The 17,034-nt window shown below is 45.5% G+C and overlaps 2 protein-coding genes across 4 annotated transcripts in view; one reads left to right on the top strand and one right to left on the bottom strand.

Annotated features, from left to right (window-relative positions):
- Window positions 1-170: 170 nt before the first annotated feature.
- On the top strand, window positions 171-16,976 carry FAM161B (FAM161 centrosomal protein B). 2 transcript variants are annotated; one of them, XR_003795962.1, is made up of 10 exons: window positions 171-258; window positions 2,587-2,906; window positions 3,681-4,231; window positions 5,782-6,128; window positions 6,615-6,742; window positions 8,619-8,783; window positions 9,012-9,111; window positions 10,556-10,698; window positions 13,190-13,325; window positions 16,098-16,976. XR_003795962.1 is itself a non-coding variant. In XM_029238443.1 (9 exons), exons 1-8 carry the CDS (start codon window positions 205-207, stop codon window positions 10,658-10,660), a joined length of 1,770 nt encoding a protein of 589 aa, XP_029094276.1. In that variant the 5' UTR covers window positions 171-204; the 3' UTR covers window positions 10,661-10,698; window positions 11,756-13,166. The 2 variants fall into 2 exon arrangements, 1 of the variants encoding a protein (XP_029094276.1); XM_029238443.1 differs by lacking the exons at window positions 13,190-13,325; window positions 16,098-16,976 and adding an exon at window positions 11,756-13,166.
- ZNF410 (zinc finger protein 410) overlaps window positions 13,414-17,034 on the bottom strand; it is a 42,278-nt gene continuing 38,657 nt past the window's right edge. Inside the window, exon 12 of one of the 2 annotated variants that reach the window (XM_029238444.1) lies at window positions 13,414-14,217. In XM_029238444.1, coding sequence (XP_029094277.1) covers window positions 14,179-14,217 — 39 coding nt within the window. In that variant the 3' untranslated portion in view covers window positions 13,414-14,178. The remainder of the gene's footprint in view (window positions 14,218-17,034) is intronic. The other variant, XR_003795963.1, reaches the window with a different exon arrangement.

Here is a 17,034-nt window from a genome sequence, read left to right as displayed (position 1 = left end):
AGGCCAATCAGAAAACGAACTTTGCCTGCTTGGGCGGGATAGATTAGAGGCTGCCTGGGAAGGGGACTGGTTCGTGTATCCGCCTCGGAGCCAATCAGAGGCCCAAGCTAGAAAGGGGCGGAACCTGACCCGCTTAGCTTGCACCTGCACTGCCGCTGTCATCCCCGCTGTCTCCGCCGCTTCTGTCTCTTCCCCCCAGAGAAGATGACCGTGGGGAGGTCTGCGGGAGCCTCCGGCGGCGCTCAGTGGAGCCGTCAGGTGAGGGGAGAAAAAGAAGGGGAGTTATCGTGTCTGCGCCCCGGAAAGGAATCCCTAAGAGAGGAAACTGTTTGAAGTTGCCTTGGAGACAGACGGCAAGGGCGTGTCACAGGGGCGTGGGATTAAAACGGGCAGTGGTTACGGATGCGGAGGCGGACTCCGGGACCTGAACCCCTTGAGCCCTTACGTCAGGCTCCTTATAGAACCATAGAAATGGCCCCCAGTTTCCGCTTATCCTCTCAACCACCCCAGGACTAATAGCACGATTGTTGTCTCCATTTTGTAGAAGAGAAAAATGAGGCGCAGAGAGATTAAGAAATTTGCCCCCAAATTCATAGAGACAAAGTAAATTGGTGGTCGCTTAGGGGTTGGGGAATGAGGAGGGTTAGGGAAAATAGGGAGTGACTGCTAAATGGAATGGGGTCTTTTGGGGGGTTATTAAAATTGATTGTGGTGATGGTTGCCCAACTCTGACTATACTGAAACCCACTGAATTGTACACTTGTATGAATTGTATAGTAGGTGTGAATTATATCAATAAAGTCGTGGGGGGTTTTTTGGGGGTTTTTTTGCGGTACGTGGGCCTCTCACTGTTGGGGCCTCTCCCGTTGAGGAGCACAGGCTCCGGACGCGCAGGCTCAGCGGCCATGGCTCACGGGCCCAGCCGCTCCGCCGCATGTGGGATCTTCCCGGACCAGGGCACGAACCCGTGTCCCCTGCATCGGCAGGCAGACTCTCAACCACTGCGCCACCAGGGAAGCCCAATAAAGTCGTTTTTTAAAAAAGGAATTCTCCTAAAATCACACGCTCTTTAGTAGCAGAGCGAGGGCTAGAGCACATACATACCTTTGACTCAGAATCCAGTGTTCTTTTCAGTATTAGAGCTGGACCCAGTTCAACCATCACCAAGTGTCACTTGGAGGCCTGCAGCGGCCCTTCCCAACTGGTTTCCAGCTGCAACCAACCAGTCACCCTGTGCAGTCCCATCATGGCCCCAGCCTGCTTCTTTCAGGATATCTCTTGCTGCTATCCTCCAACCACACTGGCCCTCTTTCTACCTCTCCAAAAGTCCAAAATTTTGTCCCTGCCTCAAGACCTTTGTATTTGCTTTTCTTCGAACCCCAAACCCCCTTACCCCAGATCTTAGCAAGGCTGGAGTTTTTCTCACCAATCAGGTGTCAGTCTAAAAGTCCTCCGCAGTGAGAAAGTAAAAATCATCCCAGGACTGGGAAAGTAAAACTCAGACTGTAACAGACCCAGATGAGGCCAGCAGCAAGATCAGCAGAAATCAGTATTTCTCACAGGGCCACACTGTACCTGCAAAACGACTAATACCCCATACTTCTAAATGATTATGCTTACTTATCAATTACTTACTCAGCCCTACTTTGCTCTTGTCACCTTTTGAATAAAAATTGCTCATTCACCCACTTACTAAACTGTGCCCTCTTTCTGACGGCATCCATCCATCCTTGCTTCCCCTAACCCTCCTCAGAATCATTCAGGACAAGCCAACCCTAGAAAAAGCCCCCACCCCGTGCCAAGTTCCCTATACTTTCCAATGGTATGCTGTAGCAAATTAATAAACCTAGTTCTGATTACAGGTACATTCCTAGTGGTCTTTATCTGATGGGCTTTTATCAACAGAAAAGCGTCCCATAGCCACTCCATCACTCTATAATCTCACAGTTTCATTGCTTTTATTGGATTTATTACCATCTTACATTAGCTTTCTCCCTTCACTAGGATGTAAGCCTCATGAGAGCAGGGACCTTGTTTGTCTTGTTCGCAGCCTAATACTCAATGCACATGAGGCACCCAATAAATATTTTCTGAATGAATGGAGTATTTAAGCCCAGTTGGATTTCCCACTTTCTAGGACTCTTTCAGCTCGACCACACTGTCTCTCCTGTTAATTACTCATTCCTAGTAACAGGGTAGGAATTAGCTAGAATATGAGGAAAGCAGCGGTATAGACAAGGGAAGCAGGAAAAGGAAGATTGGCAACAAGTAGGTAAAACCCAAGTAGGGCAGGTTCCAGAGTGTGGCCAAAGTTACAGGTAGGATTCCTGGAGAGCAGGGGTGCATGGTGAAGGTAGGTTCTCCATAAATGCTCACCGGACTGCATGAACCAACTTCAGCTCTCTGCTTCCCTTTCCCACCCTTCAACCAAGCACACCTCATTTACCAATATGTGAAATTTCTTTAAAGCAAGGAACACATTTTTCTTTGTCCCCCGCCTCAGTCCCTAATGTATACTTATTTAAAATGAAATTAGTAGTTTTTAAATCACAGTTTGACCCACAGTCTTACTCTATTTCATTTCAGATATTTCCCCCCAAATCCTCCTCAGACACAGAGGCAGAAGAGGAGCTGTGTGGGAATGGGCTGGTTTTGCCCAGGGCTGGCAAACTGAGTGAGTTCATCAGCCCAGAGGAGGAGACAGATTCTACTTCTGACTCAACTGCGAGTTTTTACGAGACCCTGCAGGCACTAAGGCAGAAAGACAGGTGGTGCCTGTTGGAATCCCTTTATCTGTCTGACCCAGACAGTGATGAAAGCCTCTCTGAAGATGATGAGGACCTGGAGAGTTTCTTCCAAGACAAAGACAGGGGGAAGCCACAGGTGCAATCCCCCCTCTCTCCGAGGTAAGGCAGTGCAGTTCAACAGCTGCCTCACTGCACAATTCTGGCCAAGTCACATCATGACTCTGGGCCTCACCTTCCTCCTTAGTAAAACAGAGACCACTCCTGCAAGTGCCACCTACCCAGGCTTCAGCCCAGAATCAGCCAAACGTGTTCTGATTCCTACCCAGCAGTCCTGAATCACTTTGGGTAACCTTGAGTCACCTGAAGGTTTGGGATCAATTAAAGAGATGCCTTTCCCAAATATACTACCTCCCTGAGAATGGCAACAAGGTCCATTTCCCTTGGCCAAGCCCTGCTATATGCATATATACTTTATCTCATTTAATATTTACTTTCTCCTCCCAATCACCCTGTAAGTAGATACTATTTTTGCCATTCTACAGATGAAGAAATTGAGGCTCCAAGAGAACCTTGCTCAAGGTCACACAGCTGGTCATTGTTTGAAGCAAGATTGGAACCTGGGCCTGACTCTAAAGGCTTCCTGTGCACGAATGCACTCTTCTCTCTACCGAATGAAAATACTAAGAGTGCAAAGTGGCAATTCTCGGGTCCATTCTAAGGAGAGACTTTCTACTAGGGCTGCTAGGATGGCCTGTGGGAAGGAGAGAAGCCTGGTTGAGAAAGGCGCAGGCCTAGAGGCCTGTGGGGCTGCAATGTGAGGCTGAGAAACTAACTGTGACCTGCTGGAAGGGAGGGGGAAGGAGGAGGATCTTGGAGGAGCCGGGCCTCCTGGCCCCCCTGTCCTCCACGCACAGAGCTGCTCTCTTCCCACAGGTGTGGCTCCATGAGACGCTGCAGCTCCTTGAGCAACCTGCCCTCCGATCTTCCCAGGGCTCAGCCTCAGCCACCCTCCAGCTCCAGGCCTCCCTCCCAGCACAGAAGCATCAGCTCCTGGGCATCATCCATCACCGTCCCTCAGCCGTTCCGCATGACGCTGCGCGAGGCCTGGAAGAAGGCCCAGTGGCTGGCCTCCCCTGCCTCCTTTGAGCATGAGAGGCAGAAGGCCCAGAAGCAGGGCCAGGAGGAGGCCGAGTGCCACCGGCAGTTCCGGGCACAGCCTGTGCCTGCGCACGTCTACCTGCCCCTCTACCAGGAGATCATGGAGCGCAACGAGGCACGCAGGCGGGCAGGGATCCAGAAGAGGAAGGAACTGCTCCTCTCTTCCTTGAAGCCCTTCAGCTTCCTGGGGAAGGACGAGCAGCGAAAGAAAGCCATTCAACAGAGGGACCTGGTCGCCACAGCTAAGGCCAAAGTCCCCAAGCAGAAGGCCATCAGGAGGATCCCCACGGCCATTCTGGAGCCAGCCCTCGGGGACAAACTCCAGGGTAAAGACATCCTTGCCTCCTGCCTGCCTCCTGCCTGGGGGTACCAAGCAGTGCTGTGGGGGTTTAGTCGGGCTCAGGGGTCACCCTGGCTCGGAGATGGGCTGTTCGGGCGGACCCGCTAGAGGCCTTGCTCAGTGCAGGCCACGGGGTAGGGTTGGATCTGCCCATACGATGGGGGCGCCTAGTCGGGAGAGGAGTAGGAGGCCCCGGGTTCATCCTATTGACCTCACCTGGCTCAGTGAGTGGATACGAAGGCCTCTGCGGCAGCACGGGTGCCAGAACAGAGAACCAATGAGACATCTGAGTACCAGCCTAGGCCTGCGCCACCACTAGCCAGCTGCCCCGAGGAAAGCCCCCCACATCCTGTGAGGTACTCATTTCAAGACGCATAGCTCAGTTAAAGGACTCTGGCTTTATTCGCTCATTCCGTAGCATGCGCCACGTCCCAGGCGTGAATAAGTAGACGTGGAGTTTGCGGACATGGGAGGGAGGCCAATAATTACAAATGTGATAAGTCACTTGCAGGAGTTAAAGGGGGAAGCCTAGGGATCCAATGTCACCTACAACAGAGGGACCTGACTTAGAGTGTGGTGAGTGGTGGAAACAGGGAAAGTCCCAAGGGAAAGTGAGCACTGACCCTGAAGGAGGAGCCATGGTGAATTCAATGAAGAGGGGAGAAGAGTGTACCAGGCAAAGGTAATAGCATGGAGGTAAGAAAGCTGAGCACACCCAAGGCATGGAAAGGTAGAGGGGAGACAGAAGAGGAGTGGGGGGTGGGCAGACAGGCACAGGCCAGACCTGGGGCCTTGTAGGTCATGGGAGGGAGTTTGGACTTCATCCCAAGGGCAGGGGGAGCCACTGAAGGGTTTTAAGTAGGGTGGCTCATGATCAGATACGAAGTTCAGAAAGCTCACTCTGCTGTGGAGATAATTATAGGGGGACGGGCAAGTCCAGAGGGATGTTGATCTATAGGAGCCTATTTCAGTGATTCAACTGAGAAATTATGAAACTAGTAGCAGGGAGGATGAAAAGAGGCTGGACCCGAGAGCGGTTAAAGAGGAGGAGGTGGCAGGACTGATGAGCGAGGAGGACGTGAGAACAGTGTGGGCAGTGGGCTTGGGCAGTTGGGTGGACGGTGGGGCCTCTGCCTGAGAAGGGAGACCTGGGAGAGGAGCAGGTGACTGGCCCATCCCTCCTGCTCCATCTCTGAAGAAGGAACTGTAGAAAGCGCTCAGTAAGGGTAAATGGTAGCTGCTTCTGCAGCCTGATTGGCACACAGCAGTGGTGTGCTAGTCAACATTCATTAAGGCACTCTCCAGGAAGAAAAAAGGAAGTTGATTTGCAGTGTTTGCCATTTTCATGGTATAAATACTCCTATCCTGGCCAATTTCAAGCTTTCCACACGATGCCAACTAGCTCGGAAAATTCCTGAAAAGTTAATGCTGAGTTCCAGCACACTAACTGCGAGTGTTTAAGAGGGAAAGCTCACCACACCTTTTGGGTTGAGGCTTGGTCCCTTCTCACCCCTTGCTCCCTTGACTTCTCCACAGAAGCTGAGCTCTTGAGGAAAATTCGCATCCAGATGAGAGCCCTGGACATGCTCCAGATGGCCTCCTCCCCCATTGCCTCCTCCAGTGGCCGGGCTGACTCACAGCCTCGAATAGCCACCCGGACCCGGGAGGAGAAGCTTGGGTTTCTGCACACTGACTTTGGATTCCAGCCTCGGGTGAATCCTGCCGTCCCTGACTATGAAGAACTTTACAAGGCCTTCCAGAAAAGAGCTGCCAAGAGAAGAGACACCCAGGAGGTGACTCGCAACAAGCCCTTCCTGCTGAGATCCGCCAGTCTGCGTCGTACTCCTCGGCCCTGTGATGCTGCCGCCTCTGAAGGGAGGAGGGTGAGAGCCCAGGCCACTGCAGGAGGGTCAGGGCTGAGGCCCTAAACACAGGAGGGGCCAGGTCTCAATGGAAGGCACTTCTCATGACACTTTTCTATCTTAATTTTTTTAAAACACCGGCTCAGCTGTAAGCAGATCCACGGTTCCTAAAAATTTAAGACCACAAGAATACTTCCCTTCCTTCCCTCTCTGTAGAGGGATTTTTCAGAAATAAGTGCAAGCAAGTCTGGAAGGCAGGGAGTTGGGGTCAATTGCCATGTCCCAATACCAATTCCAAAGAATTCTTCTCATTTAATTAAAAACTTTGGGATTGATATCCAAGTCTTGCCCTGTTTAACTAAACTCAAGATCTCATTACCCTTGCCTTAACCCCAAGAAAGAACTGAAGATTCTCTCTGACTAGTCCTTCGCTAAAATTGAATCCTAGTTAAGATAGAAACTAATTGCACGTGCTGTCCTACCAATATTAGCCTTCATTTCTTCTAGGAATCTCCACAGCCACCCGGCACACCCCTGCCAAGGAGTCGTTCTCTGAGTGGCCTTGCTTCCCTCTCTGCCAACACCCTCCCCGTGCACATCACAGATGCCACCAGGAAGAGGGAATCTGCAGTCAGGTGAGTGGTCAGGCTGCATGAGACCCACAGTGCTCAGATCTTGGCCCCAATGCTGGAAAGCACTCTGCTGCTGGGCCTTCTCTCCTGTTATCAGAGGGACCGAAAGGGGTGGAAAGGGAGTCTTGATCAGGACAGGAATTCATGTGACTCTCCACACTTAGTGCTGGAGAACACTTAACCATCACTCAGCCAATATTCTTGGGGGACTTACTTTGTGCCAGGCACAGCATTAAGGCTGGAGATACCTTATAGAACCTATAGTTTAATATCTAGTCTGAAATACAGAAAGGCAAAGAAGCAACTATCACATCTTGTGAGTAGCACAACGATGGGGAAATGCAGGGGACTGTGGTGGGGAGGGGTGGGGGCGGGCACTGGGGAGCCTGGGTCTTTTGTAATAGATGCCTGAGGTGAAACCTGAAGAATGAGAAGTCAGCCAGACAAAGGCTGGAAAGAAACAAGTTTCCAAACAGAATAACAAGCGTAAAGACCCACTGGTGAAAGAGGAAGGAAGCATTAGGAACAGGAATTCAGAGAAGCCTGAACCTGTGTGTGTGACCCTGCCACAAAGAAGATGAGGCATCCATCGCATAGATTTGAGATTCTCTGAGATTCATCTTGGGGAACTATTAGAAGTCGGTTGGGAAGCAGGAGCCTTCTTAACTCTTCAACTGACCTGACTCTGTCATGGTAGTCTCATCCAGCCAGCACCCCAGCAGGAGTTCCTCCACTAGGCCTCTGAGCTGAAGTCAGCAGGAGAGGTCATGCTGTAACTGGTGGCTTAGCTCTGGGAGAGGACTGGCATCTCAGTGCCTTCCTGTGGGGCTCACAGAGGAGTACATGGAATCTACTTGGCTCTTTAAGACCCACAACAGGGATTTTGGAAATGTATTTAGAATCCAAGGTATACTCCCTCCTTCCTCAAATTTCACAGCGTTACTGAATCAAGGCTAAATGCATCAGAATCCTGAGGTCCCACTACGATAGGTCTCATGAACCAGACAGTGGCCCACCTGCAGAGAATGTCCATATCTGCGTTCTGGCAATAGGGAGTTTGACATATTAGCAGATTAAACTGTCATGCCCTCCTTCCTAATAAGTCCATTTGAATATAAACACCCTACTGCAAGAGTCTTGACTGTTTTTTCTTTTGGTAGAACTCTCCATAGTACCTTGTAGAATGATATTTGTACAAACTAAGTGCTGCTGGTTGACCCCAAATTGTGCATTGAGGGAGGCCCATTTCCAGTTCTCTGTGGAAATGCAGGTTTGTATTCCCAAAGGACCATGAACCCAGGCACCTTCCAGCCCACCATTTACAGCACAATTGTCAAGGGCAGAGGCTTGGGAGTCAGGCGTCCTGGTTCTAATCTTGGCTTTTCCAGTGCCATGCTGGGTAGCTTCACGCAAGTGGTTTACCCTCCCTGAGGGTCAATCTTGTTGCCTATAAAAAGGGAGACTTACAGTCCTTACCTCACAGGGCAGCTATGAGAATTTACAAAAGCTAATGGCTATAAAGCACTTATTGGTGCCTGTCTGCACGTGGTTCAGTGTAGGTAGCTCAGCAAATGGTAGCAATTAGTATTATTTTGTTTCCAGATGGCAGGACACCTGAGTGTAAGAATATTTTAACTCATGTTTTTCAGTTCAATTAATGAACTTCTCCTGGGGTAGAAACTCGCTGTCCATAGTGCTGGGAAGGCTTCATCTGCCAGTGCATTTAATCCAGAATCTTCTTCTTTCTGAAATGCCAGTGTGGTAAATTACTCACCCATTCATAGAAAAAACCAACTGACTTTCCAGAGAGGTTACTAAGATTGCTTCTAAGTATACCCAGGTTGGTCATTTGTATTCTTTTTTTGCCTCTTCCCTTTAGAAGTTCACTTGAGAAAAAGGACAAAGCAGATCAAAGTACTCAGTGGTTGGAGATGCACAAAAAGAAGTGTCAGGCGATATCTAAATCTGTGACCTTGCGTGCAAAAGCCATGGATCCCCATAAAAGCCTGGAGGAGGTGTTCAAAGCAAAGCTGAAAGAGAATCGGTCGGTGTCCTCTGTGTGTCTAAGGAATAACTATCTTGGGAGCCATTTGTCTTGAAAATGGCAAAATGGGGTTATTACAGTAGGCTCCTGTAACCATAGAGTCAAGGATTTTGCCAGGCACAGTTAGGAATTTACCATGTCTGTGGGAGTTATTCCACTTAACTGAAATTAAAGGTATTCCGGATTGGAAAAACCTGGAATTCATTCTAAAAATCTTGTTAATTCCAGGAACAGTGACCGTAAAAGAGCAAAAGAGTATAAGAAAGAATTGGAGGAAATGAAGAAGAGAATACAAATAAGGCCCTATCTCTTTGAACAAGTTACCAAGGTAAATCTAAACTGTCATTCACTTTCTTTCTGTCTTAGATGAAAGGGCTCTTAGAAATTATGAAACAGCTTAATATCTGGGTATTAAACACTTCCTTTAGGCTCAGATTCTAAATTTGGCTCATTTTATTACTACCATCTTTCCCCAAAGTAAGTAGTGCACTGGTGAACATTGGACTGATTTCATCCAAGACTGGATTCCAAAGGCATCTATAAAGAGATATTTCACTTCCTGGGGTTTTCTCTATAGTCTAGCCTTCAGCTTGCATCAGAGTCGGGGTTAGATCCCAGGCATACAATTGACAGTTTGGCTGTGTTGGAGTATCTTTAACTTGCTAATGTCATCTCTCCTCCTGTAGTGCTGGTGCCCTAGGCACCCCCAGCCTCTACAGCTGTGGCACATTTATAGATCTTCAGGGGTTGAGATGCTCACAAGCACCCCACAAGGCCTCTTCCAGATTAAGTGGCTTTCTGGCTGGAAGAGTCACTTTAAGATGTTCTCTAGACTCCTAGGGAAGTTGGACACAGTTGAGATCTCCCTAAGGAAGCTCTGGGGCTACTTGAACAGTCTTAGAAAGGCCACCATCCCAGATAGCTTTGAGCTGCATCAAGCTCTGTAGATCTCTCTCCTCTCCCGAGTTTCAAACAAAAGTTGGCATTCCCTAGTGACCTGGTTCCAAATGTTGGGCATTATCTGTCCTATAGCCAGTGCATTATTTAGGCATTTCCTGGGTCCAGTCCTTCCCAATCCCCTACATATTACACATACACTGGACTGTCTTGGATTTACTTAACAACTTGCATTGCTAAGTAAAAATTTCTCATAATGACGTTTGCTCTTCATGTTAGCTTTTTCCTAGCAAGCTCACTTTCAGATCTCAAAAGATCTTTCACCACTCTAGGAAAAATGCAAGGTACTCTATATGACTTTGCTCTTGAACACTTAAACAAACAAAAAATAACCTTTTTCTGGTCTACATGCATACCATCCATCCTGTTAAGAATGTTACAAGTGCAGCTTATTTTCAATTTGTTATATTTCAGTGTTCCTGATGATGGTTTGGTTGCTTTTAAATGTTAAAAATGTTTTTAGTCCATCTTTTTCATCTGGGTCTCACTTGGTCTTCCAAAAATCTAAATCCTTGCCTCACAAAGGTGTGGTTCCCAAAACAACAGTTGGCATCTCCTGAGAGTATTAGAAATACAGAATTGCAGGCCCCATCTGAGAACTACCTAATAAGAATCTACATTTTAACCCGATCTTCAGGTAGGTTCCTATGTACTTTAAAGCTTGAAAATAAGGCTCTAAGTAATTTTCATACAAATCTGTGTCCAGCACTACTGGGGGCGGGGGTGGAAAAGCAGTATTATAAGCATACAGATTAAGCAAACAATTCAGAATTATCTGGTAATTCAGCTACAGCAGATTAACTTCCATTCCACAGGACCTTGCCAGGAAGGAAGCAGAACAACGGTATCGAGACACCCTGAAGCATGCTGGGCTGGATGAAGACTTTGTGAGGAACAAGGGTCAGGGCAACCGGGCTTGACAGTGTAAGGAGCAATCAGAAGTCCGTGATTGTCCCAGGTAATCAGAGATACTGCTGTCATCCTGCAGCTCTCAAGTCGCATCTCTAGTAATGCCACTGGGAGGAAGCTTTAGAACAGTCACTCATATTTTGAGATCACAATCCTGTATTTATAGAATACTAATCTAGAGATCTCCAAGTAACACATTTAAATTTGGTGAGTAGTGCAGTTGTGAATAAAATATAGCTATTGTGTATTAGGTCTAGATTCCTTCAATTTGAAAGAGATCATTTTTCCAATCCCAGTCCAATGCCATCAGTCAAAAGTACTTCTACTTCAATTCTGAAGAAAAATCATGTATATTTTTACTTCCTATAAAATGATAAACTACACTCTTCATTTATTTACTTATTGGATAAGTGAAAGTAAAAACCGTTATAGGGCCACAATAAAAGCTGTAAATATCCTGTACAATCAAAGCCTTTCTTTTCCCCTCAGTTTGGTCACCATGGCTTGTTCAAATCTAGCTTTTTTAAAATAATAAATTTATTTATTTACTTATGGCTGTGTCAGGTCTTCTTCGTTGCTGCGCGCGGGCTTTCTCTAGTTGCGCTAAGCGGGGTCTGCTCTTCATTGCTGTGCACAGGCTTCTGACTGCGGTGGCTTCTCTTGTTGTGGAGCACAGGCTCTAGGCACGTGGGCTTTAGTAGCTGTGGCTTGTGGACTGTAGAGCACAGGCTTAGTTGCTCTGTGGCATGTGGGATCTTCCCAGACCAGGGCTCGAACCTGTGTCCCCTGCATTGGCAGGCAGATTCTGCACCACTGCACCACCGGGGAAGTCCCAAATCTAGCATTTTTTTTTTTTTTTAAAGGCAACTCATTAGCACCACCTCCTCCATTGATATAAGTCAAAGGGAGAAAAGCACAGTATTTCTATTACTCTAAATTTTGTTTCAAGTCCTAGTAGCCCTTCCCCTAATTCCTATCTCAGTTTTCCCCCTAGAAATTTGCCTTTATACCCCATACAAAATAATGATAATGTTGAAACCATGCTTAAGCCTTACATGATGCTTCCTTTGATTTAAAATTTTATAATTCTTTAATTTATTCTGCAGCACTCATGAAACTACAAAACTCGGCATCAGGAATCCACGGCAGGATTTAGAAGAATCTCTAGAACAGCCTACAAGCCCCAAGAAAGAACTAGAGGAGCTGTCTTATGAATTACCAGATAATCTCAAATCATTTGTTTAATCAGTATACTTAAAACTACTGCTTTCGAATAATATCAAGCAGCTACCTTGGGGGTTGAGTCAAGGCAGGCAAAACTTGGGTTTTGAGTTATGGTTACTTTTGGAGAATGGGGGAAAGAAAAGTAGATAACAGAGAATGGTCCAAGTAAATCAAAGTGGAGAAGTTCAGGGTAGAGGGATCAGAGCTAATTAAGCGTTCTTGCTTTGTGCCTCACACTTAAGCATACAGGTACAGAAAAAAGGGCATAAGCCCAAATGCCTACAGAGGCTAGTCAGGAAACACATGGGTCAAATGGGCTGGCTTTCAGATTAGTAGGAGATAGTAGAGACTAGAGAATATCAACCCTGATGGAATACAGGCCCAGAATTGCCAGATAAACCACATTTTCAACAGAAACCAGAAATGTGCATGTCGGCAACTAATTTAAAACTTACTGGGAATTCCCTGGCCGTCCAGTGGTTAGGACTCCACGCTTTCACTGCCAAGGGCGTGGGGTTCAATCCCTGATCGGGGAACTAAGATCCCACAAGCTGCTCAGCCCGGCCAAAAAAAAAAATTTATTTGGAAATAATATGTGGGAAAAACAAAACATGTTTGTATATCAGATTAGCCCATGGGGGATGACAAATTTGCAACCCCAAATACGGGGTTTTTCAGCCTCAGCACTATTGATATTTTGGGCCAGATGAGTCTGTGCTGGGTGAGGGAGCTATACATTGTAGGATGGTTAGCAGTACCCCTGGCCTCTATTTACTAGATGCCAATAGCACCCCTCTCCTCAGTTATGACAACCAAAAATGTCTCCAGATATTACGAAAAGTCCCCTGGGTGGCAAAATGTCCTTGGTTGAAAACCACTGTTCTAGTATAAAAGTAAGGCTACTGGAAGCCAAAACTGGCATTTTAAGAATACAAGTAATTGATATGAACTCAGTCTATCTAGCACAGGATAATTATGCATGTCATTAACAAATTAAGAACTATAATTATTTAAAACAGCAGTTAATTCTTTGCTGTTATCTGCTTAGAACGTGTCACTGTGTGCATGTGTGTACTATGTTAGCATGAGGTTCATTTTAATAAATTTGAAACTTCTGACAGCCATGATTTTCTAGTAGGTGATCTCTGGATACTTTTCTTCTCACCAATAATAATGAAATATCCTCTCTCAGTAACTCTAAAGACAGGATGATGGTAGCAAGAGTGCCTACTCTGACAGAAGAACCTTTCTCATGTTTTTAAAAGTATCTTTCTGGAAATATTCAAAAATATCTGCTATTATTGCCATTTTTCCAGACTCAAACATGGTCCTTTTGGTGATGACAAGAATCTCTGATAACTACCACATGGGTTTGCTAGTTGGAGATGAACATGCTCATGTCATCTTCCCGAAGACTTCTGAGCTCGGTTTTACCTGCATGGACTCCTGAGGGTAAATCAGTGCCCTATCTTAAAGGGAAAGACTGAATTATTTTCTTAATCTCCTCTCAAAAGGAAACAAATTTTGTTTAAAACAAGGAGCCAAAGAACTGACTGGCTGTTTTGTTTATTTAAAGGAAAAACAATTGAAGCTCTGAATCAGGTGATTTTTAACTTAAAAAAACAAAAAGCAAAAAACAAACAACCTCTTAACATGCTACTGTATGTTCCATAAACAAAGAAAGCAAAGTGGCCAAGTAGAGGTGTATAGGACAAGATAGTACCTCAGCCTGGGACAAGCAGGGATTCAAGTAATTTATTTTTTTGAAGACCAGTGGCAGAGAGTCTCTTACTCAGGTTGCTAAAGGGAGAATGTCACAACAGAACTGACATCACTCCCTTCTCGAAAGCAACAAGGCATCTTGAAAGCTTAACTTCTTGGTGAAGTTTTATGGTTGGTGGCAGGATTTAGTTCACCCATGTGAAAAGACAGCTCAGTATGGGATGAAAACTCTTCAAAGGAAAACCTCCCCTCAACAGTCTTACTGAGAAACTTCAGCCAACAAATAATCAAATTCACTTTTGGGAGAAGTCTATCCCAAAATTGTGCAGTGGGAAGAGAGGTAGGTACAGTTACCCAGCCCACATTCACTGCTTTCTTTCTTGTCTGAATCAGATGGTAGTTGAAGAGAAGCTCTCCTACAGTCATCTTCTAGGCCAGGAAAGATGAACAGAGGCAAAAGTGGGGTCCTGTCCTTCTCAGATTCATTTTGGTTCTGGCAAACTGTGAGCCATAAGCATCCTGTTCCCACTACATGCACTCTGGGATCAGGTAGAGCTGATCTTCCAGGAGTCAGCACCCATGCTCATGTCCGTCCTTCAGTTAAATCTCCTTGGTTTAGTAACTGTAAGAGATTAAAAACAAATCTGGAATAGTTACCAGTGAATAACAGGAAAACTAATTCATACTAAGTGAAAGGTTTACAATTGGGGGTGGGGAATGCATTGCAGGGGTGAGTCAGGGACAGCTAGTTCCAAATCAGAAGATATGCACAGACTGATAGATCTCATTTATATACTGGCCTTGGGACAGCACTTTGACCATTTGATGATGCTGGCATTCCTACTATAGCAGTAAAATATCCTGATAATAATTATAATATCCTATAACCCAAACTATTATTTGTGTATCACATACTCACTAGTCAGTGATGGAGGAATCTATAACCACAGGGAAATCAGAACTGGTGGAACCAAAAATCTTACATCAGTCAGTTAGCCAAAGTACAGGCTGAAGGCTCAAGAAGAAGTAAAAGGAATGGAGTTCTACGTGAGAGCTACAACTCACTCATGAAAAATCCAGGGATTTCTTGGGCTTAAAATACCTTTCCTGTGAGGAGGGAAGACAAGCCTGAGAGTCTCCAATAGGGTGGCAGCTACCGTGGACATTCTACTCTACATCCAAGGTTCCTGTTGAAAGGTGTTTTTGTATAATAATTGATGAAATTGGGTTCCATTTTATTATGAAAAGAAAATGAGATGGGAATAATACAGTGAAAACAATAAACACTGTTTGTTAAAATCTAATCAGATAAATTCTAGAGCTGGAGATATATTTATTTGGTGATCTTAATTTAGATGACGGTAATTTACATAGTAGAATTCAATGGTATGGAATTTAAAGAAAATTTTAAACTTAGAGAAAGAAACCACAGATTTCATTCGATACTGTGTGGTAGAGATTAGGAATGGTATATTTTTAATCTAGACCAAGATCCAGATGTTTACACTGTAACTTAGCAATGGCACTTTATGAGAAATGTTAAAGAATTTGTAATTTCTGTTTTCCTCCTTGTTTTATTTGGGAAACATTCTAAGATACAGTCAAAGCTAACTGGCAATCACTTATGCTGGTTCTTGAATTCAAGAATGTGAAGTCAGTGTGGCTATGGAACCCCAATTGGGATGACCTTTAGTCCACAGAAGGTCAAAAGCCCTGGGGTCTCAGCTGGGTCTGTACAATGAGTCCTCTGTCTGATTCTCAGAAGACCTGGCCACACTGAGGAAAAATCAGAATTGCCCAATTTGAACCATCTGAGTGAGAGTTAACTTGTAGTTTTTCATATACTTTCCATGATAATTTCTGACACTTGTTCTTGATAAGTTATTTTTATTTTTAGATCATATTTACAGGAGTCCAATTAGAAGTGCATCAGCAGATTCTTACAGGTCTGATCTACAATGCATGGTGATCTTTAAAAAACAATTTGGAATGGGCATGTGTTGTTTTAAGGGTTGCTATTGCCTTCTCCTTCTCTGGCATCTGAGAATAATCCCTAAGGAGTCAATATTCCTCACTCACTGGAGGAACAGTCAGTACCTGGACCCCGGATGAGGAAGAGGATGAAGCCTGGAGCCTTTAGGGGCTTATAGCTTGAAAAAAAATGAAGGTATTGGAGGATGTGATAAGCCCACCTTCAGAAGGAAAAGGAGGGGATGAGCAATGAAAATGCCTTGATGGGAGGAAGGTAATAATGGTATAGTAAAGGAAAGACAAAAGAAGTGAGGCTCAGACAGAAGTTATATTTGTAAATACATAAGGATCCATGAGGAAAAAGTGATAGTGAAAGATTTTCAACTATATCTAAGGGTAGCACTTTCCTCTTGCGGTGTTAATATTATTCTATTAAGCGTCTGAGGCTTCCATTCTGAAACTGGGTACACAGGACTTAAAGGCCCTTTGTGTTCTGGAGTGAAGGCCAAGTTTTCCTTTGTTTTTTTTTAGGTAGTCTGTGTTATTGTGTCTGCCTGAGGCTGTGAGTGAGCATCTCCCAGACAAGGACACTCGGAAGCCAGCTACAGGTTCAAGAGAACAAATGTGCTATTACTGGACTTTCTGCATACACAAATCTGACCATGTCATACCCCATTTAAAACCATGCAGTGGCTCCCCAGTGCCCCCAAGATAAAATCATGTCCTATAAGGCCCTTAAAGAGAAGAACCAGCTTGTCTTTCCTGCTCTCATTTTTCCATCCCACACCAATCTCTCCATTCCATGTCCATCACACTCAACCCTTTGTGGTTCCATAGTCAGGCGTGCTCCCTCTCCTTTGTACACATTGCTACCTTTACGCCTGTTAAATTTCTTCAAATCTCTCCCACTTCTCCATCAAGATGATTGCTATTCATCCCTCAGGTCTCAACTTAAACTCTAAAACTTACTCCCTGACTTCCCCCAAGACTAACACTACTACCCTGTATAAAAATTGCCAGTTCCCTGACCTGTTGCCCTTCCCATTCTAAACTCTCTGTACAGCACAACTCCAGGGGCACCATTTACACAGCTATGGAGTTATGAAAGGCAGAGGTCCTAACTCTGACTCTAAGCTCTTTGAGACAGAGATTATATTTTGTTTACTACTGTATAACTAGTACCCAGCAGAGTGCCTTGCACACATCAGGTACATAATATCTGTTGAATGAATTATCTTTATTCATCTGGCATTTATTTGGGGTAATCTGGAGTGCTTCAATTAAAAAAGGTATTTAGCAGTATGGGAGAGAAAAACTCCAAAGTTTCAAATATAAAAAAAGAAAACGTTGGGGGCTTCCCTGGTGGCGCAGTGGTTGAGAGTCCGCCTGCCGATACAGGGGACACGGGTTCGTGCCCTGGTCCGGGAAGATCCCACGTGCCGCGGAGCGGCTGGGCCCGTGAGCCATG

Source organism: Monodon monoceros, unplaced genomic scaffold (genome assembly GCF_005190385.1).
Source record: "Monodon monoceros isolate NGI ecotype Baffin Bay Population unplaced genomic scaffold, NGI_Narwhal_1 Super_Scaffold_21, whole genome shotgun sequence".
Classification (NCBI taxonomy): domain Eukaryota; kingdom Metazoa; phylum Chordata; class Mammalia; order Artiodactyla; family Monodontidae; genus Monodon; species Monodon monoceros.
This window is presented reverse-complemented; position numbering and strand designations above follow the sequence as displayed.